The sequence below is a fragment of the Hirundo rustica genome, chromosome 9, assembly GCF_015227805.2.
Source record: "Hirundo rustica isolate bHirRus1 chromosome 9, bHirRus1.pri.v3, whole genome shotgun sequence".
Classification (NCBI taxonomy): Eukaryota; Metazoa; Chordata; class Aves; order Passeriformes; family Hirundinidae; genus Hirundo; species Hirundo rustica.
In genome coordinates this window covers 726,189-748,921 of record NC_053458.1, presented here as the reverse complement: position 1 = coordinate 748,921, position 22,733 = coordinate 726,189, and the positions used below count along the sequence as shown (strand labels likewise).

Sequence of the window (22,733 nt, the reverse complement as noted above, 5' to 3'; positions counted from 1 at the left end):
TTCCTTCCCATTTGGACAAAAATCCCATTCCTTCCCATCTGGACAAATCTCCCATTCCTTCCCATTTGGACAAATCTCCCATTCCTTCCCATCTGGACAAATTTCCCATTCCTTCCCATTTGGACAAATCTCCCATTCCTTCCCCTTTGGACAAAAATCCCATTCCTTCCCATTTGGACAAAAATCCCATTCCTTCCCATTTGGACAAAAATCCCATTCCTTCCCCTTTGGATGAATTTCCCATTCCTTCCCATCTGGATAAAAATCCCATTTCTTCCCCTTTGGATAAATTCCCCATTTCCTCCCATCTGGACAAATCTCCCATTCCTTCCCATCTGGATAAATTTCCCATTCCTTCCCATTTGGACAAATCTCCCATTCCTTCCCATTTGGACAAAAATCCCATTCCTTCTCCTTTGCATAAAAATCCCATTCCTTCCCATCTGGATAAAAATCCCATTCCTTCCCATTTGGACAAAAATCCCATTCCTTCCCCTTTGGACAAAAATCCCATTCCTTCCCATCTGGAAAAAAAAACCCATTTCTTCCCCTTTGGACAAATCTCCCATTCCTTCCCATCTGGACAAATCTCCCATTCCTTCCCCTCTGAAGAAGCAGCCTCCCCGCTTTACCCCAGCACGCAGGGGCAGAGGTGCCCACCCCAAGCACTGAATATTCATGCCAAAAGCTTTGTTTTATGTGCACTGCCCCAATCTGCTGGAGGGCCCTTCCCAGCGCCGCATTCCCGGTTTTCCACGCGGGATCGATGGTGCTCAGGAGACAGCAGCCTGCCCTTCCTGAGAAGGAGCAGATAAGGGGTGGATTCCCTCTCCCTTCCCTCCATCCCAGCGATCCCAGACAAGCCGGGAGCCAGGAATGTGCTGGCCGGGGCTGATCCAGGCAGCTGAGGTCATCCCGACATATTTCACAAGCGAGCGGCTCTGCTGAGCTCTTTCCCAAAGGAAAAGTACACAGAGGGAAGGACAGGGATCCTCTGCACACAGCAGGCCTGTTCCAGTCCTAAGTAACCCCAACAGAGCAGGCTCTGGCTCCTGCAAGGCACTTTCCAAAGCGGGAAGATCCCGTTTTTCCCCTCAAAGCACCACCCAGTAACTGCAGCACCGGTGAACCCGTAGTTGTTGCACCCAGGAGTAGCTCAGCGCAGAGCAGGGTCCAGAAACTCAGGCTGAAAAAGGCATTTAATCCATTAAATTTAGCCTGGGTCTTCAATTAAAGCTAAACCTTGGCTTTTAGGCTGGACTCAGACATCGCCTGGATAAAATCAGATTTATGTGGACAAGAATCAGACAACGCAGAACAAAAGCGAAGGCACAGATTCTTTGCTGAGGAATTACTTTTATAAACAAATTAAAAAGAGTAAAAGTAACGGTTTTGTGCAAGAAATTTCCTCACAGATGCAGGACTTCACTTGTCCGTAAGACCTCTGAATTCCATAGTACCTGGCACATGGAATACCAGCTGTATTTTATTGTATTTGCATTTGATTCCACCCCAAAGGCCACAAAACAGGAGACATCAGAGGCTGTCAGCCCCCCAAAGGGTGAAGAAAACGCATTAAGACACAGCTTTTTTAAAAAAATAATCCTCAGATGTGGCACAAACGGATTGGAACTGGGTTTGTAACTAAACCACGGAAGTTTCTTTGGGAGAAGACCTGACAAATTCACACACTCCCACCCCCTGCTTCCAGTCTGCTGCGGTCTGAGCACTCCCAGAGCTGCCCCGCTGGTGTTTCTGGAGGAAGAGCTGAACTCTGGGATGCTGCTTGGCCGCTCTGAGGGACACTGTGGAAACGAGGAGGTGCCCAGTGCCATCCCCGTTCCTCACAGAGCACGGCAATTCCCAGGAAAACAGCTCCTGTGGGAGCAGTGGCTCGGGCCCTGCGAGCCTTTGCCAGGAGGGAGAGCAGGAGCCCCTTTCCCAGCCCCTTTCTCCCCTTCTCCATCCCAGGAAAACAGCTCCTGTGGGAGCAGTGGCTCGGGCCCTGCAAGCCTTTGCCAGGAGGGAGAGCAGGAATCCCTTTCCCAGCCCCTTTCTCCCCTTCTCCATCCCAGGAAAACAGCTCCTGTGGGAGCAGTGGCTCGGGCCCTGCGAGCCTTTGCCAGGAGGGAGAGCAGGAATCCCTTTCCCAGCCCCTTTCTCCCCTTCTCCACCCGCCCCCAGCAGCAGTTCCAGCCTGCCTGGGCATTCCGCAGGCTGCCAGGGAAAAGTCAGGGATTCCTCCCCTTGCCCCAGCGCCACACCCACCTAGATGAGCGACTATCAGGATACACCTGTGAGTCAGGAGACTCGCGCTGCCCGCAGTTCTTGGGAGAGATGGATGTTCCAGCACTGCCACAACCCCTGCTCAGTTTTAGGACACTGAAATCCAATCAGATCTGTGGGTTTTTTTCTTATTCCTGTGTTTTTTCTCCCTTTCTCCCCTCGCCCCTCCAGAAAAATGGAGGAAGGACTCTCTGAAGGAGGTAATGACAGTATTAAACACTCTCAGGAGTGAGTCCCTTCAGTAATTCCATCCGCAGAATCTGCTGGCTGCCAGGAAAACAATTTTTTTTTTCCACCTTAAAGCAAGACAAGCCCCCTCAGGCTCTACTTTAGGCACACAGGACCTCCTACCCCGCAGCTCAGCCAGGAGTGGCAGTGACCATGGAACATCCTCATCCTGTTCTGAAGTTCAGCCAGGAGTGGCAGTGACCATGGAACGTCCTCATCCCATTGTGCAGTGACCATGGAACGTCCTCATCCCGTTCTGCAGTGCCCATGGAACGTCCTCATCCCGTTCTGCAGTGCCCATGGAATGTCCTGTCCTGCTGTGCAGTGACCATGGAACATCCTCATCCCGTTCTGCAGTGCCCATGGAATGTCCTGCCCTGCTGTGCAGTGCCCATGGAATGTCCTGTCCCGCTGTGCAGTGCCCGTGGAATGTCCCCATCCCGTTCTGCAGTGCCCATGGAATGTCCTGCCCTGCTGTGCAGTGCCCATGGAATGTCCTGCCCTGCTGTGCAGTGCCCATGGAATGTCCTGTCCCGCTGTGCAGTGCCCGTGGAATGTCCCCATCCCGTTCTGCAGTGCCCATGGAATGTCCTGCCCTGCTGTGCAGTGCCCATGGAATGTCCTGTCCCGTTCTGCAGTGCCCATGGAATGTCCTGCCCTGCTGTCTCCCAGCACTTCTGCACCCCGCAGGAAGAATCTGGCGCCCTGGGTCCAGCAGTGACACGGGGAGAGGCTGCCAGCACGGAGCACATTCCCAGGAGGGTTTCCAGGCGCCGGCAGCTCCCCCAGCTGTGGGAATGTCCCCTCAGACCTCTGTGGGAATGCCTCCTCAGACAATGTCCCCTCAGGCTGCTGTGGATGTCCCTCAGGCCACCGTGGGATGTGATCCCAGGCTGCTGTGGATTGTCCCCTCAGCCACCGTGGATGTCCCTCAGCTGCCGTGGATGTCCCTCAGGCGCCACGGATGTCCCTCAGGTGCCATGGATGTCCCTCAGGTGCCGTGGGTGTCCCTCAGGCAATGTCCCTCAGCTGCCGTGGATGTCCCTCAGGCACTGTGGATGTCCCTCAGGCAATGTCCCTCAGGCAATGTCCCTCAGGTGCTGTGGATGTCCCTCAGCTGCCGTGGGTGTCCCTCAGGCACTGTGGATGTCCCTCAGGTGCTGTGGATGTCCCTCAGGCGCCACGGATGTCCCTCAGGCGCCACGGATGTCCCTCAGGCGCCACGGGCGCCCCTCAGGCGGCGGTGCGGCGGATCTCCTCGGACAGGGTGATGGACCTGTCCCCGCACTCGGCGTTGGAGCACTTGGACACGGCGCTGGCGGCCTGGCGGAAGCGGCGCAGCAGGATCTTGCGCAGCAGCAGATACACCCAGGGGTCCAGGATCTGGTTGAGGGAGGCCAGGCGCACGGCCGTCAGGGACAGGTGGCACTCCCTGCGCAGCTCCCAGCGCCGCCACTCGCCGCGGCACGGCCCGGCCCTGTGCTCCCAGGCCATCCTCAGCATGGTGACCTGCGCGGGGACAGGGAGAAGGGACAGGTGAGGGGCCGCCGGCCGTGTGTCACCGCGGCTGCGTCACCCGGGGATCCCTGAAGTGCCCCAGACAGGGCCTGGAGCAGCCGGGGAGGGTGGAAGCTGTCCCTGCTGTCCCTGGAACCGGATGGGCTGTAAGGTCCCTCCCAACCCCAACCAGTCTGGGATTCTGTGGGAGGGCTCCTGAACACCCCATTTTCCTGAGCAGATCCTTGGTTTTGCTCACAGATCTTTCCTGGGAATGAGCTGGAGGCCCCCAGCTGTCCGAGCCTGGAATCCCTGCGGAACTGGGGCTGCTCCCAGTGCCACGGAGATGGATGCACACCTCCAGCTCTGTCCCGGCACAGCTCAGCGCTTCCAGCACCTCTGATGCCTGCAGTTTTATCTTTGCTGTGTTCCACGTTCTGCGCTGCCCAGGTGCAGCTCTGAGCTCACACTCAGCGTCACTCAGCTCTCTGCACACAGCAGCCACACAAAACAAATCCTGTTCCTGCTGCACACCAAGGACAACTTCCAGCCCCAAAGCACAAACAAGGGTGGCTGGAGGGAGGAACGAGAGGGATGGGAGCTCACAGCCTGGAGCTGGGATGGGGCAATTGAACCCCAGTGTGCAAATGGACCAAAACTTATAAAAGTGTGAGACCTCATGACTGGTCAGCCATTTTGTGACCATTTAGTGACCATTTTGTGCCTGTTTAGTGTCCATTTAGTGACAATTTTGTGTCCATTTTGTGCCCATTTAGTGAACATTTTGTGTCCATTTTGTGTCCATTTTGTGCCCATTTTGGTTCCACCTTGGGTGTGTCCCTGCCCAGGCTCTTGTCCTGCCCAAGGTGTATCCTGGAGGCCTTTCAATAAATCCCTACTTCATTCTCCAGCTCTGTCCAGTCTCTGTTCCAGCTCAGCCTTCCCAAGGCGTCACTTCCAGCCCCTGGATAAACCAGCAGCCAGTCCCAAAACTGCTGGGAAGAGCCCGAGGGAGCAGGCCCGCAGGGAATCCCTCTGCCAGTCCTGGCCAAGCCCGTGGCTCCAGCCTTTGGAAAAAGAGCCAGGCCAACCTGCAGTCCCACAGGAAGCCTCCTCAGAGCCGTGTCACCACAAAGGTCACAGCTGGGCCGCTGCTGTCCCCGCAGCCTGGGGCAGCCGGAGCCACCGTGACCGGGAGCAGGGGCTCCGGGGAGGATTTTTCCGTTCAGAGGGATATTCTGGGTGCCAGATCAATAAACACACACCGACCCTGGAGAGCCTGGGCTGAGTCTGGAGGGCAGGGCAGCGTGGACAGCACGGGAGAATTGTTTTTGTTTCTTTAAACAGAAGCAGCTGAAGATTCTACCCACGACATTTCACTGACATCGGTGGCCACGGGTAGAGCCTTGTGAAAACAGAGACAGAGCTTTGTAAAAACATGGATACGGGCCCAGAGCACATCAGGAGCCACTGGGGCACCAGACCCACACTGCCTCTGTCCCTGTCCCTGTCCCTCTTCCCTGTCCCTGTCCCTGTCCTTGCCCCTGTCCCCTGTCCCTGTCCCTCTTCCCTGTCCCTGTCCCTGCCCCTGTCCGCTGTCCCTGTCCCTTTCCCTGTCCCTGTCCCTCTTCCCTGTCCCTGTCTCTCTTCCCTGTCCCTGTCCCTCTTCCCTGTCCCTGTCCCTGTCCCTGCCCCTGCCCCTGCTCCTCTCCCTGTCCCTGTCCCTTTCCCTCTCCCTGCCCCTGCTCCTCTCCCTGTCCCTGTCCCTGTCCCTGTTCCCTGTCCCTGTCCCCTGTCCCTGTCCCTGCTCCTCTCCCTGTCCCTGTCCCCTGTCCCCTGTCCCTGTCCCTGTCCCTGTCCCTGTCCCTGTTCCCTGTCCCTGTCCCCTGTCCCTGTCCCTGCTCCTCTCCCTGTCCCTGTCCCCTGTCCCCTGTCCCTGTCCCTGTCCCTGTCCCTGTCCCTGTCCCTGTCCCTCTCCCTTTCCCTCTCCCTGTCCCTGTCCCTGTCCAGACTCTTCCATCTCTTTTTCAGATGGAGCTCCAAAACCACCAGGCTAACAAAACACATTTCCCAAGCACAGGACTGCTGCTCATTCCTGGTTTTATTATGTAATGTCCCTATATTGGGGTAGTTGTTGGGCCAACAGCTGCTCCACTGGAAATTTTGTTTGTTTGATATCATTAGAGGCTGTTTGTCATGGCCTGTATTGGTCTTCTAAATGGATTAAAAGGCTGCACAAGGCAGAGGAACAACATCAGGTGGAATAAAAGTCAACATAATTTATGCCATTAAAAATCTGGCTCAAAATGCATGTCGAAATATGGCTGATGATTGGATTTATTCAACGGGAGCAGCTAAAACTTTGCTGTTACCATGAATGTGGTTTTATACATCTTTGATTTCTGTCTGCCAGGAGAGATAAGGAACAGAAGTATTTTAACAGGAAGAGCAGAAGAATTCCTGAGCATTTTGGCTTTAAATAACTTCAAAACAGCTCCGGGAAGGAATAATTTCATAGCCTGGAGCTCCCAAATTATTACGGTGAGAATTCCAGTTTGCGCTGCAGCGGTGTTTGTGTGCAATCAAGGAACAGCTTCCTCCATTCCACCTCGGAGTCGCTGGTCTGCTGCCATCCAGCTCAGGGGTTATCCCAGAATCCCAGACTGGTTTGGGCTGGGAGGGACCTTAAATCCCACCCATTCCCACCCCTGCCATGGGGACAGCTCCCACTGTCCCAGGCTGCTCCAAGCCCAGTGTCCAACCTGGCCTTGGGCACTGCCGGGGATCCAGGGGCAGCCACAGCTGCCTCCCCACCCTCCCAGCCAGGAATTTCTTCCCAATCTCCCGTCCCTCCCTGCCCTCTGGAGAGCCATTCCCTGTGTCCTGGCAGCACATGCTCCAAAATAAACCAAAAAGAAATCACAGGTCAGCGTGAACTGGAAACCAGCAGTGCCATACCGCAGTGGGGGGTTCTCCCAGGTGCTCCCTGCTGAGCCCAACAAGCTCCTGTGTGCCTGGAAAAAGGAAACGATTCCTGCACTGGCTGCTCTCCTCCCTCCCTCCCAAGGCAGCACGGAGCCAGACGTGCAGGACGCTCCAAGGAGCCCTCCAGAGCACAGCCGCGATGTCAGAGCTTTCCCTCTGCTGCTAAATCACGTTTGATTTTGTCGTTTACATCAACAGATCAGCTCTAAAAATACCGTGTGTGGCGAGGGTGTTGTTTACCTCACAGCAGCAGCTGCCAGGATCCATTAGTTCTCAGTTACAAAACTCAGATGTCTTTGAAAAAAAACACGGAAACAAAAAAAAAGCCTCCTCTGTAAAGCCCTGGATTTCTATTTCAGCTCAATTTCTTACAACTGCTGAGGGCTGCAGCTTCAGCTTAAACGATTACCACGAGCTGGCTTTCACTGGAAATGCGTTTGCACTTCTCCAAAAATCTGGTCTCTAATTCCTGACCTGCGTTTTGGAGTTGTACAGAACAAGCTGGGGCGTACGTACGAAAACTGAGGTTCATGTACAGAAACGGAGGGGCTGTTATTGATAAAAACACCCCTGCATCCTTGAGGCTGGATTTTGAAAACTCCACAGAAGGAGTTCCACGCTTCCAAGTGGTGCTGCTGCCGAGGGAAGTGCTGATGAAATCCCTCATGCCTGTGGGTTGACTTCTGCCTCTGAAACCACAGAAATGCCCAGGGCACCAAACCACCAAGCGCAATCCCTGCTTCCTCACCGAGTTCTCTGACAGCCCTGGGTATGAGGCAGGGGGAAACGCTTCCCCCAGCCCTGAGATCTCCTCTCATGCTGCAAGGCTGCTGAGACCCTCAGGGGTGACAGGACGAGAAGAAAAATCCTTCTCCAGCCAGAAAGAACCTTTCACATAACCTCAGCACTTCCTCAACCAGCTTCAGCCCCTCCTGCTCAGAGATGCCAGGTACAAATCTTCCAAAAATCCTACTACTCCTTGACAGAACAACCTTTTGGGACAGGATTCCAGACCCCCCGGTGTGCCCTGGTTCCACAGGGCACAGATGTGGGTTCTGCCTCCCCCACTCCTACACCATGAGGAGGAGTTCTTAAGGAAGGAATAATAAAATAGTGGAAAGCAATGCAGAGATCCTTGAAAACCAGACCGGACAAGCCCGGAAGGCTGCTGTAAATCAAGCACAGCGGGCTGCCAGCCACAGGGCACTCAGAGTCACGGGTTGTGTGCGTTTTCTGAAAGAAGTTTTGCTGCAAGGTGGGAGCAAATAAAAACCCCTAAATCCCATCTGGAATGCAGCGTCGTGCTCCCAGAGCCACTCCTCGCATCCCACTTTTCTCCTCTGCACAAGAACCTTGCTCCCCTCCTTTTCACCCCGGCTCCTGCAGCTGATTTCCCTGCGCTGGGCTCTCCTCTGGGAGCTCTCCCAGCTCCTCTCCTATAACCTCTCCACCCTCGGCACCCCCGGCTCTGTCCCTGTCCCTGCTGTCCTCCAGGGGCCGTGCAGACCCCAGTGGATGGCCAGACCCCAATGGATGTCCAAACCCCAATGGATGTCCAAACCCCAGTGGATGTCCAGACCCCAGTGGATGGCCAGACCCCAATGGATGTTCAGACCCCAGTGGATGTCCAGACCTGAATGGATGGCCAGACCCCAATGAATGTCCAAACCCCAGGGACCGTGCAGACCCCAGTGGATGTCCAGACCCCAGTGGATGTCCAAACCCCAGTGTCCAGCCTGGCCTTGGCCACTTCCAGTGATCCAGGGGCAGCCACAGCTGCTCTGGGCACCCTGTGCCAGGGCCTGCCTGCCCTTCCAGAGAACAGTTCCTGCCCCATCTCCCATCCCTCCCTGCCCTCCGGGAAGCCATTCCCCGCGTCCTTGCCGGTGCACGCTCCCAAACAAACAGCACGTCGGCGCGAACCGGGACCCGCGGAGCCTCCCCCTGCCCGCCCCGGAGGACGCAGGAGCAGAGCGGGGCTCTCCCCGCTGCCCAACCTACCAGCAGCGGCGACCAGCAGGCCGACAGCACGCACATGATGCCCAGCAGCTGCAGCAGCGTCTCGGTGGCGATGCGGCCCCACCGGGAGCCGGGCTGAGCCCCGCCGGCCTTGGCGCGGCAGCGGGACACCAGCGCCTCGATGGTGGCCAGGTTACAGGCGCCGGTGACGGCGAGCGACAGCAGCCCCAGCGCGGCGAAGGCGGCGGCGAAGGCGCTGCCGCCGGCCGTGCTGATGAAGCACCAGGTGCCGGGCCACTGCAGCTCGTAGCGGCCCAGCCCGGCCAGCGGCAGCAGCGCCAGGGCCACGCCGGCCGCCCAGATGGCGAGCAGGCCGCGCTCGGTGGCCCGCGGGCTCATGTGGCTGGCGTACCAGTGCGGGGCGCGGATGGCCAGCGCCCGCTCCACGGCCATGGCGCTGGCGATCAGCAGCGGGCACAGCCCGAACACCGTCATGCTGAAGCCGAAGAAGTCGCAGAGGCGGCCCGAGGGGTCCATGGCGGCCCAGGGCCGGCCGGACAGGTAGACGGAGATGACGATGGGGCTGGTGAGCAGCTGGCCCAGCATGTCGGTGAGCGCCAGGGAGCCGATGCACAGCAGGAACGAGCGCTTCCTGCGGCCGCCCTTGGCGCGGTAGCTGCGGGACACGAGCAGCATGGCCAGGGCATTGCCCACGACGCCCGTCAGCATCATGGTCAGCGGGATGGCCACGGACACGGCGCTGCCGCGCTCGGCCGCACGGCCCGTGCCGTTCCCCCGCGGGCCCGGCCCGCCGGCCGCGCTGGCGTTGGGCGGGCGCTGCTGCCAGGGGCTCATCCCGGCGCCGGGAGATCCCGCATGGAGCGGGCACGGAGCGGCCGCACGGAGAGCGAACGAGGAGCCGGCTCCGTCCGGCAGCGCCCCGGCAGCTCCGTGAGGCCGCTTTATGTGAGGGACGGGCAGGACCCGCCCCGGGGCCGGCAGAGGCGGGACGGGAGCGAGAGCGGGAGCGGCACGGCCTGAGGGGACGGAGCGGCCGCGGGAACCGGGCTGGGCAGGGAACGGAGCCCCAGGAGAGACCCCGGGAACCGGGCTGGGCAGGGAACGGAGCCCCAGGAGAGGCCCCGGGAACCGGGCTGGGTAGGGAATGGAGCCCCAGGAGAGGCTGAGGGAACCGGGCTGGGCAGGGAACGGAGCCCCAGGAGAGGCTGAGGGAACCGGGCTGGGCAGGGAACGGAGCCCCAGGAGAGGCTGAGGGAGCTGGGCAGGGAACAGAGCCCCAGGAGAGGCTGAGGGAGCTGGGAAGGGGCTGAGCCTGGAGAAAAGGAGGCTCAGGAGGATCGTGTGGCTCTGCACAACTCCTGACAGGAGGGGACAGCCGGGGGGATTTGGGATCTGCTTCCAGGGAACGGGGACAGGAGCAGAGGGAACGGCTGGAGCTGTGTCTGGGAGGTTCAGGCTGGATTTTGGGAAAGGTTCTTCCCCAGAGGGTGCTGGCACTACCCAGGCTCCCCAGGAAATGGGCCCAGCCCCGAGGCTGCCAGAGCTCCAGGAGCGTTTGGAGCCCGCTCCCAGGGATGCCCAGGGTGGGATTGTCTGGGGTCTGGATCAATGATCCCCGTGGGTCCCATCCACCACCCAAGGTATTCCACGATTCCGTGAAAACACCTTGAAGTTTTGCGAAAGCTCCTTTGCTGTTGAAATTAAAAATTAAGACTGGAAGGAGGGTGACAATGTGAACACATGGGCTCCATGAGCCAGGTGAGCTGAGACGCAGGGTCAGGGTCGGTGCAGGGGCCAGGGAATCAGGGTCTGAGCAGGGGACAGGGAATCAGGGTCTGAGCAGGGGACAGGGAATCGGGGTCTGAGCAGGGGCCAGGGAATCGGGGTCTGTGCAGGGGCCAGGGAATCGGGGTCTGTGCAGGGGCCAGGGAATCGGGGTCTGTGCAGGGGACAGGGAATCGGGGTCTGAGCAGGGGACAGGGAATCGGGGTCTGAGCAGGGGACAGGGAATCGGGGTCTGTGCAGGAGACAGGGAATCGGGGTCTGTGCAGGAGACAGGGAATCGGGGTCTGAGCAGGGGCCAGGGAATCGGGGTCTGTGCAGGGGCCAGGGAATCGGGGTCTGTGCAGGGGCCAGGGAATCGGGGTCTGTGCAGGGGACAGGGAATCGGGGTCTGAGCAGGGGACAGGGAATCGGGGTCTGAGCAGGGGACAGGGAATCGGGGTCTGTGCAGGAGACAGGGAATCGGGGTCTGTGCAGGGGCCAGGGAATCGGGGTCTGTGCAGGGGACAGGGAATCGGGGTCTGTGCAGGAGACAGGGAATTGGGGTCTGAGCAGGGGACAGGGAATCGGGGTCTGAGCAGGGGACAGGGAATCGGGGTCTGTGCAGGAGACAGGGAATCGGGGTCTGAGCAGGGGACAGGGAATCGGGGTCTGAGCAGGGGCCAGGGAATCGGGGTCAGTGCAGGGGCCAGGGAATCGGGGTCTGTGCAGAGGATAAGGAATCGGGGTCTGTGCAGAGGATAAGGAATCGGGGTCTGTGCAGGGGCCAGGGAATCGGGGTCTGAGCAGGGGCCAGGGAATCGGGGTCTGTGCAGGAGACAGGGAATCGGGGTCTGTGCAGAGGATAAGGAATCGGGGTCTGAGCAGGGGACAGGGAATCAGGGTCTGTGCAGGGGCCAGGGAATCGGGGTCAGTGCAGGGGCCAGGGAATCAGGGTCTGAGCAGGGGACAGGGAATCGGGGTCTGTGCAGGAGACAGGGAATCGGGGTCTGTGCAGGGGACAGGGAATCAGGGTCTGAGCAGGGGCCAGGGAATCGGGGTCAGTGCAGGGGACAGGGAAGTCCGGGCGTCCCCAAGACAAAGCACTCGAGCACAGTTGACTCACAGGTTTTATTTACACTTGTCTACAGCATCGTTTTGCCTCACACGTTCTCTAAGCCAAATGAACCATCCTCCTCCTTTTGCCTGTGGCCTATCAGTTGCTAAATTTAAAACCTCTCATCTGTTAAGTACAGCAACAATTGGAATACAAAGCACAAGAAAACCCAAGGCTAACAACAGAGCGTCTACTTGATCTGGTTTTACAGTTTAGTTGGACGTTGAAGTCAGAGGCACAGTTACAGACTAACCTGCTCTTGTGCAACCTACACACATTTAGCATGGAAATTAGAGAGAAAAGAAAGCATTAAAGAAGAAACTGCATTTTTTTCTGCAAAGAGATTTATCAAAATACCCTCTACATCAAAAACATTTTGCTTCTAGACCAGTCTGTAAGACGTGGCTCAAAAAATAGGGGGGGAAAAAAAAAAAAAAGAAAAAAAGAAAAAAAGAAAAAAAAAGCAGAATGGAGTTTTCCAATTTTGCTCCGTTTGTTTCCGTGCAGTTTCTCAAAACAAGCAGCAAATCTGGCAGTTTTATTTACTGAAATAAATGAAGGTATATTGCTCTTTGCTTGCTTAAAAAGAACAATTTTCCTTACCATACTTACCTTGTGATGGCACTGAAGAAACTTAAACCTTTCTTAACCAAACGGAGCTCAAGAGAGACCAAGTTTTATACTCAAATGGATTCCATAAAGCATTTTAAGCCATAAATTATGTTGAAGGGAAAAAAGAATGACCGATGAAGAAGATGCTGAAGATGCCAGAACTTTCTACACAGTTTATTCATTCTCATTTTTAAAGAAAAATAAAATTAAGATACCTTGCAAATTTTAGTCAGCCCCAAAGGAAATTTTACAGGCGGCTGCAGAAGCTTCCCTTGATTCCAAGGAGCCAGTTCCACACTCCTCCAGCCCAAGAGCAGATCCCAACTGATCCGTTTGTAAGGAGGGATCCTGGAGTCCGGGCTCTGGGAACCACCACAGCCACAGCACTGCGCCGGCTGCAAACGTCCTCCCTGGCCAGGAATGAGGCTAATTCCCTCTGGAATCACGATGGACTGGGGGGGTTTGAGCTGCTAGAGAGAGGTGTCCATCTGCACTGGCACTGCTACGTGGCAAAATGAAAACTGCTCAGCCCAAGGCCCCACTGCTGGCCCCGGGAGCCCCCAGCCCTGCCCCTGCTGTGGGAGCTCCATCCCGCCCTGGGAAAACTCCCTCACACAAAGAGCTGTGCCAGGACATTCCCAACCTGCTCCTCAGCTGAGCGAGCCAGGAGCGGAGGAACTGATCTTGAAAAAATAATAATAAACCTCGCCCCCACACACACACACCACAGAACTTCCCCCTGTGCCGGGGGGTTTATGGCTTAAAATGCTCCTGCGGGTTTGGGTGATGGATGAACAAAGCTGCAGTTTGCCAGAAAGCCAGGACAGACATGCACCTCTACTAGCAGATTGAGCACTTCTGACCAAGTAAGACACCAACTTCGTAAAAATGTCTCATGCACTGACTGGAATTTTGGTGGGTTTTTGTTTTTTTTTTGTTTTGTTTTGTTTTTTTAAGTGTGAGCTTTTATACGTTATTTCTTTTTAGAGCTCGTACGGGAACCAGAATGGGAGGATCCGGAGGAAGATCTGCGGCGTCTGCAAGATACAAATGGAGAAAGCATGCACAGAAATGAGCTCGGATTCATCCTGGCACCCGCTTTGAGCAGCATCCTACCATAGCTGGAAGCCAAGTATATCCCATGGGGGCCTCACAAGAATATATACAAGTAACTTTAAGCCACTAATTTAATATTAAAACTCTAAGTTTAATACTGAGAGTAGAATACAGTTTCTATTTCAATGCAGTATTTAGTTAAGGAAATAACTCAGCAATGAACACATTAACACTGTCACACACTGAAAGAAGGGCGAGCCAGGTCTTTCTACGGAACATGCTCCTACCAGGAGGAATTTCATTGGAAGCGGGGGGAAATTATTAAAAACCAGCAATTACAGAGGGGTTAACGAAAGTAAAGAGCAGGGCAAGCGAGGAAACGACTTTCACTACGAGAATATCTGCTCAGATTCAGTTGTTTCCCAGTGAATCTCAGTCCTCGGATAACTACAATAAACCATCACACATCTCAATACAGCCATTCTTATTCTACATAAACCCAAACCTTTCGGGTGACCGTGATCTCGAGCGCCTTTTTTTGCGATCACCAGAGGAAGAGGATCTAGAGCGGCTTCGCTTCTTGCCTCTCTCGGGGGAAGACGAGGAGCGAGAGCTGGAGTAAGATCTTTTCCTTGGGGTGGAAGACCCCCTGTAGGACCTGGAGCTGGATCTTTATTGATTGAGAAATAAATCACATTTAATTCTGGGATCGTGGAGAAGGCACAAAGACAGAACAAGCAGAGACAGTTTTCACGAACATTCACTACGCTCTTTTCTCCAGGGGCGTGGGAAATCAACACAAGGGGCTTCCATACTTACACTGCCAAGAACACTGCTGCTGCCAGGGCAGCTTCCCTAAGAAATTCTGCTAAATTCAGTTTCCTGATAAATGGACCACCAACGGTTTGGAAAGCTCCTCCCAGCATTCACCAAAATGAGCTATTTTGGCTAAAAAAAGCGCTGGGAGACTGCTGGGAAGTTACCTCTGTAAGGACCTTCCTCAGCAGTTAAATCCTCACGTCAGAATGACCTGGAAACCAGAGGTCTAGAGCTGATGCACCATGGTTCACTTTATCCCACGGGACATTTCACACTGCACGTTCCTCTGACCCAACAGTAACAAACCCAGCTGTTACTGAAACCTCCCTCAACTAAAATACTGCAGAAAGCCTCTCAGAAGAGAGTCAGAACGTTTAAAAACATCTCTTGGAACAGAGTGCCCCTCTGGTGGGGCACAGGGACAGCTTTCCTCTTCCCAAAAGCACGGACTCCATCCTGTGCTGACCCTCACGGGATGACCCACAGCACGTTCCTGTCCCCAGGGGGTGGTGGCACCATTTGTGATCGCCCTTCCTGACCCAGGGTTCCTTGTTTAGGGTCCTGGGGCTTTCTGCATGCACGGAGAAGGGACGGCTCTCCGTTCCATCACAGAGGGAACGTTCTGCCCATGGAATGCCTGTGCAAGGACACCTCAAACTCTGTGCCTTTGTTCCTGTGCCCTGCCCAGCTCAGTGATGCTCTACACAAACCCCTGGGACTGCTCTCGGCCTCTCCCACCATCTGCTACCAGCGCTTTCCAGAACTCTCACTCAACACGAACCCAGATGTACAGTGGCATTTCTAACGCTCCTCCAGCTCAAGCAGCCCCAGAGAGGAAACAGGAAAAGCACCCAAAGGCCTGCAGCAGCAGGGAACCATGCACTCAAATCCTTCTTCCTCCACTGCAGCTCGGTGGCGTCCGCTCGCCCGGCTTAGGCCAGACTTAACCTCTCGCACCGAAACCTCTGCTCCTCAGTGAACACATCTGTGGTGGCAACAGCTGGTGCAGAGAGCCAGCAGCTCTGACTTCCAAGATAAAAAGCAGTTAATGTTTGTCTGAGCAGCACAGCTTTACGGCGGCACCGAAGCAGCTGGACCTGCGCCCTGTGTCTGTGCAGGGACAGGCTGGTACCTCATTCACCTGGATTTGGACCCACGGGACCGCGACTGTTCCCTGGAGCTGGAGCGGGATCTCGATCTGGAACTGGAAGAACTCCTGGAATGGGACCTGCAACAACACGGGAGATCTTTTTCCAGCGTCTGACTGGCATCTGGCAGAGTTACTGCTCCTGAGAGCAGCAGACACGAGGCAGCAACGCAGCTGAGTCCTAAAATGCCAGCGCCCTCCTGCCCCCCAGCAGCGCCACGGCACGCGTGAAACCGCTTTGACACGGCAAGGTCTTGCGTTAAAAACATTACAGTCAGCTTTAGATTGTGGTTCCTAAAACAAAGCACAACAATTAAACGGGATTGCTGTTACCTGGCAACAAGAAATAACTTCCTATCTATTCATTATACCACGAAATCAATGCTCTAATGTGTGCCTTAACTGGAAACCCATCAGTTTCCTCGGAAGGCAGAGCAGGTGAGAGCATTAGGATCGGTCAGATCAATTTCTCCCCAGCCAGTTCTCACGAGCGCTTTGTGATCAGCTTCAAATTTTCATAAAGACTTTTCCCTGCATTATAAATTAAGCGGTAAATCTGGGGCTGAAACACAGCCATATCCACCACAACTGGCCAGAATTATTTCCCAGTTTTTCACTGATGGACATTCTCTAAAGCACAAACCACAAGAGAAATTTAACAACGGCAGCAGGCTCCAGCAATCACTGGGAACAAAAGCATTGAAAACAAACTCTAATAATATTTTCAGATAACATACATTTCACTTGCTGTCAGCCCCTCAGTTTATACAGTTACCAAGACTTTCTCATTTTACTGGGCAGGACACAGTAGTGTGAACATTTCCTAGCTAGGAAATATATTTAAACCTTTTCAAAAGCCACCAAAAAAGCATCCACAAATGGCAACTGACATTTCCAATCACCTGTACCTGGAAGCAAAAAGTTCAAGAGGAAGTTGAAATCTCAATTAGGACAAGTTACTTTCTACTTCACTGTCAGTATTTGTGCATTAATGACCAAAGCTGTGGGCAGGGGAGGTTGCTGAGTGTCCCTGGAGTCTCCCAGGCAAGCTCTGCACTCCAGCTGCTCCAGGGGAGGCTGAGGAACAGAAGAGGCAGCAGGGACAAGATCCAACAGGGATGGGGAGAAGCCGGAGGCTGGGGCTGGCCCCTGGTCACCACGAGGGGCTGCAGGATTTGGGCAGTGACAGCACTGAGAGCACAGAGGGGCAGTGAAGAAGCTGGGAAGATTAGAAGAAACTTGAACTTTATCTCTATGTGAATTTAATAAATGACCCTGGGAGCTTGTTGCGATTAATCAGGATCCTCCCTGCATGAGCTGTAAGGCAGCTCAAAAGCTCCAATATTCATGACACCACCCAATTTCAAAGCATTGACTGGATTGCTCATTTATTACTGAATTTAAATAATAATGAAGAGCTCAAGCCTGTCCAGCAGAGCTTTGTGAGGCCCCACGTAAACCTTCAGTGCTCTTAGAGAATCCCAGACTGGTTTGGGCTGGGAGTGACCTCAAAGCTCATCTCATTTCACTGTGCCAGGGGCAGGGACACCTTTCACCCTGTCCAGCCCGGCCTTGGACAGTCCCAGGGATGGGGAAGTTCTGACAACAATGACGGGAATGTTCTGACAAAGCTGCCGCCGCATTTAAAGCTTTGTCACTTGCCAGTAACTCAAGTTCAAGTTTCTTGTCTTTACTCTCATTCCTTGCCCTGAATCTGCCTGGTCACTGCCTGTTCTGCCACCTCCTCCCAGCTCCAGCAGTGCCCCCCTCTGTTCAACAGCCGAACCACACACGAGCCCGAAAACCTGAAAACAAACCACGTTATTCCAGTTCTTTGAAGCATTTCACCAAACACCAATTAAACCACTACCACGGGCCCCGCGGAGCCTCCCTGCCGCAGCCCGGGCAGAGCGCCGCCACCTCTGTGAAAGGGAGAGTTATTACAGCACTACACAACTGCAAGGCGATTCGAGACAAAGGAAATAAGGAAGGCAGATACTGACATTTTGCCTGGCGTTACCCTGGACCTGTACCCGTTTACCTGGACCTAGACCTTGAGCTCGAGTGAGAGGATGAGCGCGAGGACGAGCGCGAGGAGCGGGACTTGGAGCGGCTGCGCCTCGGCGGCTTCTTCTTCTTGCTGCTGTCCTCCTCCTCGCTGGCATCCAGGTTGTACTTGGACAGGTCGGCGTCGTCTTCGTCCTCATCCTGGAGGGAGAAAACAGCCTTGCTTTTTGGTAAAAGTTTAAAAGTTTAACAAGAAGACAATGGGAGATGGGAATAAAGCAGAGGGTTAAAATGGCCGGGAGCTTGGCGATCAGCTAAGAGCACACTCACTATTTTGGAGAAATTCTTTAAATGTTTTATTACATTAGCTTGTTGCATATTTATAGACTGTTTTGCATATTCATATTTATAGATTATTTATATACTATTGTGTATATTCATATTTATTGACTATTTATATGCTATTGTGCATATTCATATTTACAGACTATTTATAGACTATTGTGTATATTCATATATTTTTAAGAACTGTTTAGCATGGTTTCCCTCTGGGTCTGCTTTTTTAGAGCATGCTTGTTTTTTGGCTGTGGTTTTATTATTACTTTTAGTTTGGGCTGTGGTCTGTATTTTCTTTAGACAGCAGATGCTGATGGCTGGCATATTAATAGTAGGGTTTTTATCACATGTCCACTGGATGTTATCCTGACTAAGCACAGTTCACTTTTCATTATATTAGCTACTATTACTACGATGTTTAAGTTCTTGTTAGTAGCAGAAATAAAAGCAAAGTTATTTTAACGTTACACATATAGGATTTATTTTCATATTTGTGAAAAGCCAATTTTGTAATATGTATTTATAACACTGGGACAGGCACAAGAAGGCAAACTCAGGCAGTGCTTTGAGCTCCCCTTCAGTTTTCACTTACTCCAGAGTTTACCTCGTGCTCTTTCCCAACCTTTGAAAATGGAGTTTAACTAGACCTCACCATTTTAAGCAGTAAAGAGTGACTGAAAATCGGTGTTTCGAACCAAAGTAATAAAAACCCTGCAGCCCCTCCCACCTCTGTAATTTAATGAAGTTAACGAGCACACAGACACATTTTTACCACTTACATTAAATGAATTTTCACGCTCAGAATCTCTAAGCAAAGCCCAACTCTGCAGAGACAGATCTCATGCAAAGTCTGGTGACTGCTGTGTAAAACTCGACCATCTGCACACGTCTCTGCAGGGCTGCTGCCCAAAGGTGTGGAAAATCCACTAAGTGATGCTCATATACTTCAGTAAAGATGAAAAAAAAACCCTCAGAATATTTTATTCCATTTTATAAAAAATAAATCTGATGTGCTTTTAGAAGCCAAGGAAGAAAACTTAAGAGCACTCGCTATATGTGGTAACCACACATCCAGGTTCCAAATAAAGACCTCAGAGTTTTGGGCTCTGATCTCAGAGAAGCTTGTAATTTATGATTTAAGAAACTGCCCATTTTTGAGTGCAGGCATTTAGAAAATAAAATATGTGCAAAGCAGAGCTTGGTGCACATCTCCTTCAGCAGCTCTGGGCACCGTTATTGCCAGAGCTGTGCTCTGAAGGCAGCTGAAAACACTGACCCTGCTTCTGAAACCGTGATTAAAAACAACAAACCATCCTACCTCATCCAATTTATACTTGGAGAGATCTTCATCCTCATCCTCCTCATCCTCCCCCTCAGACTCCTTATCTTCCACTTCCTTCAGGATCGAGGCAGGACCCACCGGCTTCCCCCGGTACTTTTTCTTTTTGCGCCCAAACTGAGGAATTTTGTGCCAGGGTTAGAACAGGATTTAATCAAAACCAATCACCAACTGTATTTTTGATAACACCTCTATAAGAAAAATAAATAATCATCAATTTTAAAATCAGATCCAGCCCCAAGGGAAGGGAGCACTGCGGAACATCAGTTAGCAACAAGGAACTTTCAAAGAGATGCTCGCCTCGGGGACAGTGAGACTCCAGAGAGGTGAATGGGAATGTGAGCATTCTGTACTTCAATTTTATGGGATATCCTCAAAAAGCACAAGGAGCACGAGCAAGCCCTGCCCCTCCCTTACCTCATCATACTCCCCGTCAGACTCCTCCCGCTCTATGTATTCCACGTTCTCCCGTTCGTTGAATCCTCCTCCGTAGCCTTGAGAAAGGGGCAGAACAACACAACTCCTTCAGCTGCTCTGAGCACAGCAGCTCGCACAGGGGCTCTGGAAACCCTCAGGGAATTATCAACCTGACACAAGGACATCTCAGGAGGAACATGAAAAGCTCCCACACACGTTTATTAAATGCAGTTCCTCAGAAATCCAATTAAAATAATGGATTAGGACCACTAGAAGTATTTTTTAACCTAATTGAGTACTAAACACTTCAATAAATTATTAAAATAATAAATACGTGAATTTGTTATTTGCAATTATATTACGTGAAATACGGTTATATTATTTAATATCCTTTGCTATTTCCACAATATTCAATACCGAAACGTTGTTTTTCCTTTCGAATAATAAGCTCTGTGCTCCTCTCTAGGCTGCTCTATTTCTTGTGTCCCACCCTGAGCTCTAGATTCCCTGCCTGATCCCAGTGCAGCGGGAGAGTGCAGGAGCTGTAAGGAGATCCTGCCCCAGCTCCCTCTGGGCTCACATTCCTGCAGGAGAGCTGAAACTGAGCCCCAGCCCTCCTGAGCAGATAACAGCCTTATCTGCACGTGGGCAGCCCACAGGAGGCCTCTGCACGCTAACTAAACATTGACAACAGAATCCAGCACGGGGGCAGCCGAGGCTGAACGTTCCCCGACCTCCCACAGCACCAAAACTCGCTGAGGCCGAGAGCCCGCACCTTGTACGAACTGTGCCAGCTCCAGGAAAACAAGGAACGCCCACTCTGACTTCCAGAGCCCTCTCTGCCAGCAGTGCCAGCACCCGAGGCACCCCCAGCTCACCTGTCCTCTCCTCCAGCTTGGCGTACTTGGGGGTGTTGCACATGTTACACTCGGACCGCCGTGCCCAGTTCACATTGCCACAGCTGCAGGGGAACAGAGAGAGGGGAAACGTCACCCTGCAGACTGGGGATAAAACATCATAGCCTAGAGACTGGGGATAAAACATCATAGCCTAGAGATTGGGAATAAAATATCATAGCCTAGAGACTGGGGATAAAACATCATAGCCTAGAGACTGGGGATAAAACATCATAGCCCAGAGACTGGGAATAAAACATCATAGCCTAGAGACTGGGGATAAAACATCATAGCCTAGAGATTGGGAATAAAATATCATAGCCTAGAGACTGGGGATAAAACATCATAGCCTAGAGACTGGGGATAAAACATCATAGCCCAGAGACTGGGAATAAAACATCATAGCCTAGAGACTGGGGATAAAATATCATAGCCTAGAGACTGGGGATAAAATATCATATCCTAGAGATTGGGAATAAAATATCATCCTCCAGACTGGGAATAAAATGTAATATCCTAGAGATTGGGAATAAAATATCATATCCTAGAGACTGGGAATAAAACATCAGCCTTAGAGACTGGAAATTAAACATAATATCCTATATACTGGGAATAAAACATAATATCCTATAGACTAGAAATAAAACATAATCCTCCAGACTGGGAATGAAACATAATATGCTATAGACTGGGAATAAAACATCGTCCTGCAGACTGGGAATAAAAGGGTGTGGACACAGCCCTGGGGAAGGTGACAGCACTGGACGAACCTGGGGAAGATGTCAAAGCAACGTGCAGGAGCAGGGACAGGAGCAGAGCTGCACAGGAAGGGCCCTTCCCCAGCTGCCCCAGCCCCTCCTGGGGCTCCAGCCCGTTTCCAGCTCCTTTCCCTTCCCTGGAGCCAGGCCAGGGGCTGGCTGCAATTGCCGGATGCAAGGATCACAGAGTCACGGCAGGTTTGGAGGGAAGGGATCTCCAATCCCATCCCACTGTTCCCCTGCCATGGCAGGGACACCTCCCACTGCCCCAGGCTGCTCCAGCCCATCCAGCCTGGCCTTGGGCACTGCCAGGGATGCAGGGCCAGCCACAGCCATGGGGGTGGCACGTCCATCTCCACATTCCCTCCAAACCTGGGCAGTGTCCCTCCCTCCCAACCCTGGCGTTTTCTCCTGGGCGCTGCTGCCGTTTCAAACCTTTCTGCGTCTCTATTAATTAGCGTGCAGCAAACGAGTGCTGAGCCCAGAGCACAGCCTGGGGCCCTGATCCCTGCTGGCCCAGCAGCGCAGGGCATTTCCAGGGAAAAGCAGGAGCTGTGTGTTCGGAGCCTACGTTTTGCACTGCCAGTCGTTGGCGCTGAACAGCCCCCGGCTCTTCTCCGCCAGCGTCTTCCCGATCTCCGTGCCCCCCGCCTTCATCATCTTGGCCTCCGTCGTCTTCTCTGCAGGGAGAGACACACGAGCTCCTGAAACAGCGGCCTCAGAACTCGCCAGGGATATTTACGGGTCTTTTAAACAAAATCAGGGCGACTTCTCGCACGGCTTGGGGTTCGACAGGAATTTTTACCGCTGTAAAAGGAGGCGAGGGGACAAGGCGCGTGCTGGAACTCACCTCTGCCACATCTGTTACAGCTCGTCCTCCTGGCGAAGTTCACGTTCCCGCACCTGGGCACGGAGCAGAGCACGAGGGCCGGGATTACCGAGGGCTGGAACCCGCCCCGCGCGGGGCTCCGGCGCTGCGGATCCACCCCGAGCGCCCAGCTGAACCCGACCCTGTCCCACGCCAAAAGCCAACTCCCCGAGGCCGTGCCGGGTCACCCCCGAGCCGGCGGAGGCGGCTCCCGCTGTCCCTGCGCCCGTCCCGTTCCCGCTCCCGGTCGGTCCCGATCCCGATCCCGTTCCCCGCCTCGCTCCACGTCCACATTCCCGGTGCCGGTGCGCTGCGCTCCCTGTCCCGCGGTGCCCCCTGCCCCGCTCCCGGCCGCGCCCCTCACTTCTTGTCGGGGCAGATCCAGTCCCCGTCGCTCACGCGGAAGTTCTTGGTCGCCATCTCGGGCCGAGCCGGGCCGGGCCGAGCGCCGCCGCCACACGCAGGACCCCGGCCCTGCGCAGAGCGGGCTGCCCGCCGCGCGCCTGCGCCCTGCCCCGCCCCGCCAGCGCGCCTTCCGCTCAGGCAGCGCCGCGGGCACCTCAGCCGCGGGGGCGGGAACGGGAGCGCCCCCTGGCGGAGGGAGGGCGGCGTGAGGGGAAAAGG

The 22,733-nt window shown here is 53.9% G+C and overlaps 2 protein-coding genes across 3 annotated transcripts; both read right to left on the bottom strand.

Moving 5' to 3' along the window:
• Nucleotides 1-1,343: 1,343 nt before the first annotated feature.
• On the bottom strand, nucleotides 1,344-9,810 carry PTGER3 (prostaglandin E receptor 3). The gene is made up of 2 exons (XM_040073009.2): nucleotides 8,998-9,810; nucleotides 1,344-4,023 (listed from the first exon to the last, which is right to left on the bottom strand). The coding sequence occupies exons 1-2, from the start codon at nucleotides 9,808-9,810 to the stop codon at nucleotides 3,748-3,750; spliced, it is 1,089 nt and encodes a 362-aa protein (XP_039928943.1). The 3' UTR covers nucleotides 1,344-3,747.
• Nucleotides 9,811-11,854: 2,044 nt separating this feature from the next.
• On the bottom strand, nucleotides 11,855-22,592 carry ZRANB2 (zinc finger RANBP2-type containing 2). Of its 2 annotated transcripts, none has more exons than XM_040073031.2 (10): nucleotides 22,474-22,592; nucleotides 22,092-22,144; nucleotides 21,813-21,921; nucleotides 20,466-20,548; nucleotides 19,588-19,664; nucleotides 19,150-19,287; nucleotides 17,530-17,696; nucleotides 15,483-15,569; nucleotides 14,028-14,192; nucleotides 11,855-13,503 (listed from the first exon to the last, which is right to left on the bottom strand). In XM_040073031.2, the coding sequence occupies exons 1-10, from the start codon at nucleotides 22,527-22,529 to the stop codon at nucleotides 13,440-13,442; spliced, it is 999 nt and encodes a 332-aa protein (XP_039928965.1). In that variant the 5' UTR covers nucleotides 22,530-22,592; the 3' UTR covers nucleotides 11,855-13,439. The 2 variants fall into 2 exon arrangements, with proteins under 2 accessions (XP_039928965.1, XP_058277755.1); XM_058421772.1 differs by having other exon boundaries at nucleotides 22,509-22,558.
• Between the last annotated feature and the right edge of the window lie 141 nt (nucleotides 22,593-22,733).

Excerpts from the sequence above, each read along its gene's own strand:
- PTGER3 (XM_040073009.2), bottom strand. The coding sequence starts at position 9,810 with ATGAGCCCCTGGCAGCAGCGCCCGCCCAACGCCAGCGCGGCCGGCGGG. Across the intron at positions 4,024-8,997 it reads CCTGCTGGTCGCCGCTGCTG|GTCACCATGCTGAGGATGGC; the intron begins GTAGGTTGGGCA and ends GTCCCCGCGCAG.
- ZRANB2 (XM_040073031.2), bottom strand. The coding sequence starts at position 22,529 with ATGGCGACCAAGAACTTCCGCGTGAGCGACGGGGACTGGATCTGCCCC. Across the intron at positions 19,288-19,587 it reads CTGACGGGGAGTATGATGAG|TTTGGGCGCAAAAAGAAAAA; the intron begins GTAAGGGAGGGG and ends AAAATTCCTCAG. Across the intron at positions 15,570-17,529 it reads AGCTCAAGGTCTAGGTCCAG|GTCCCATTCCAGGAGTTCTT; the intron begins GTAAACGGGTAC and ends GTGTTGTTGCAG.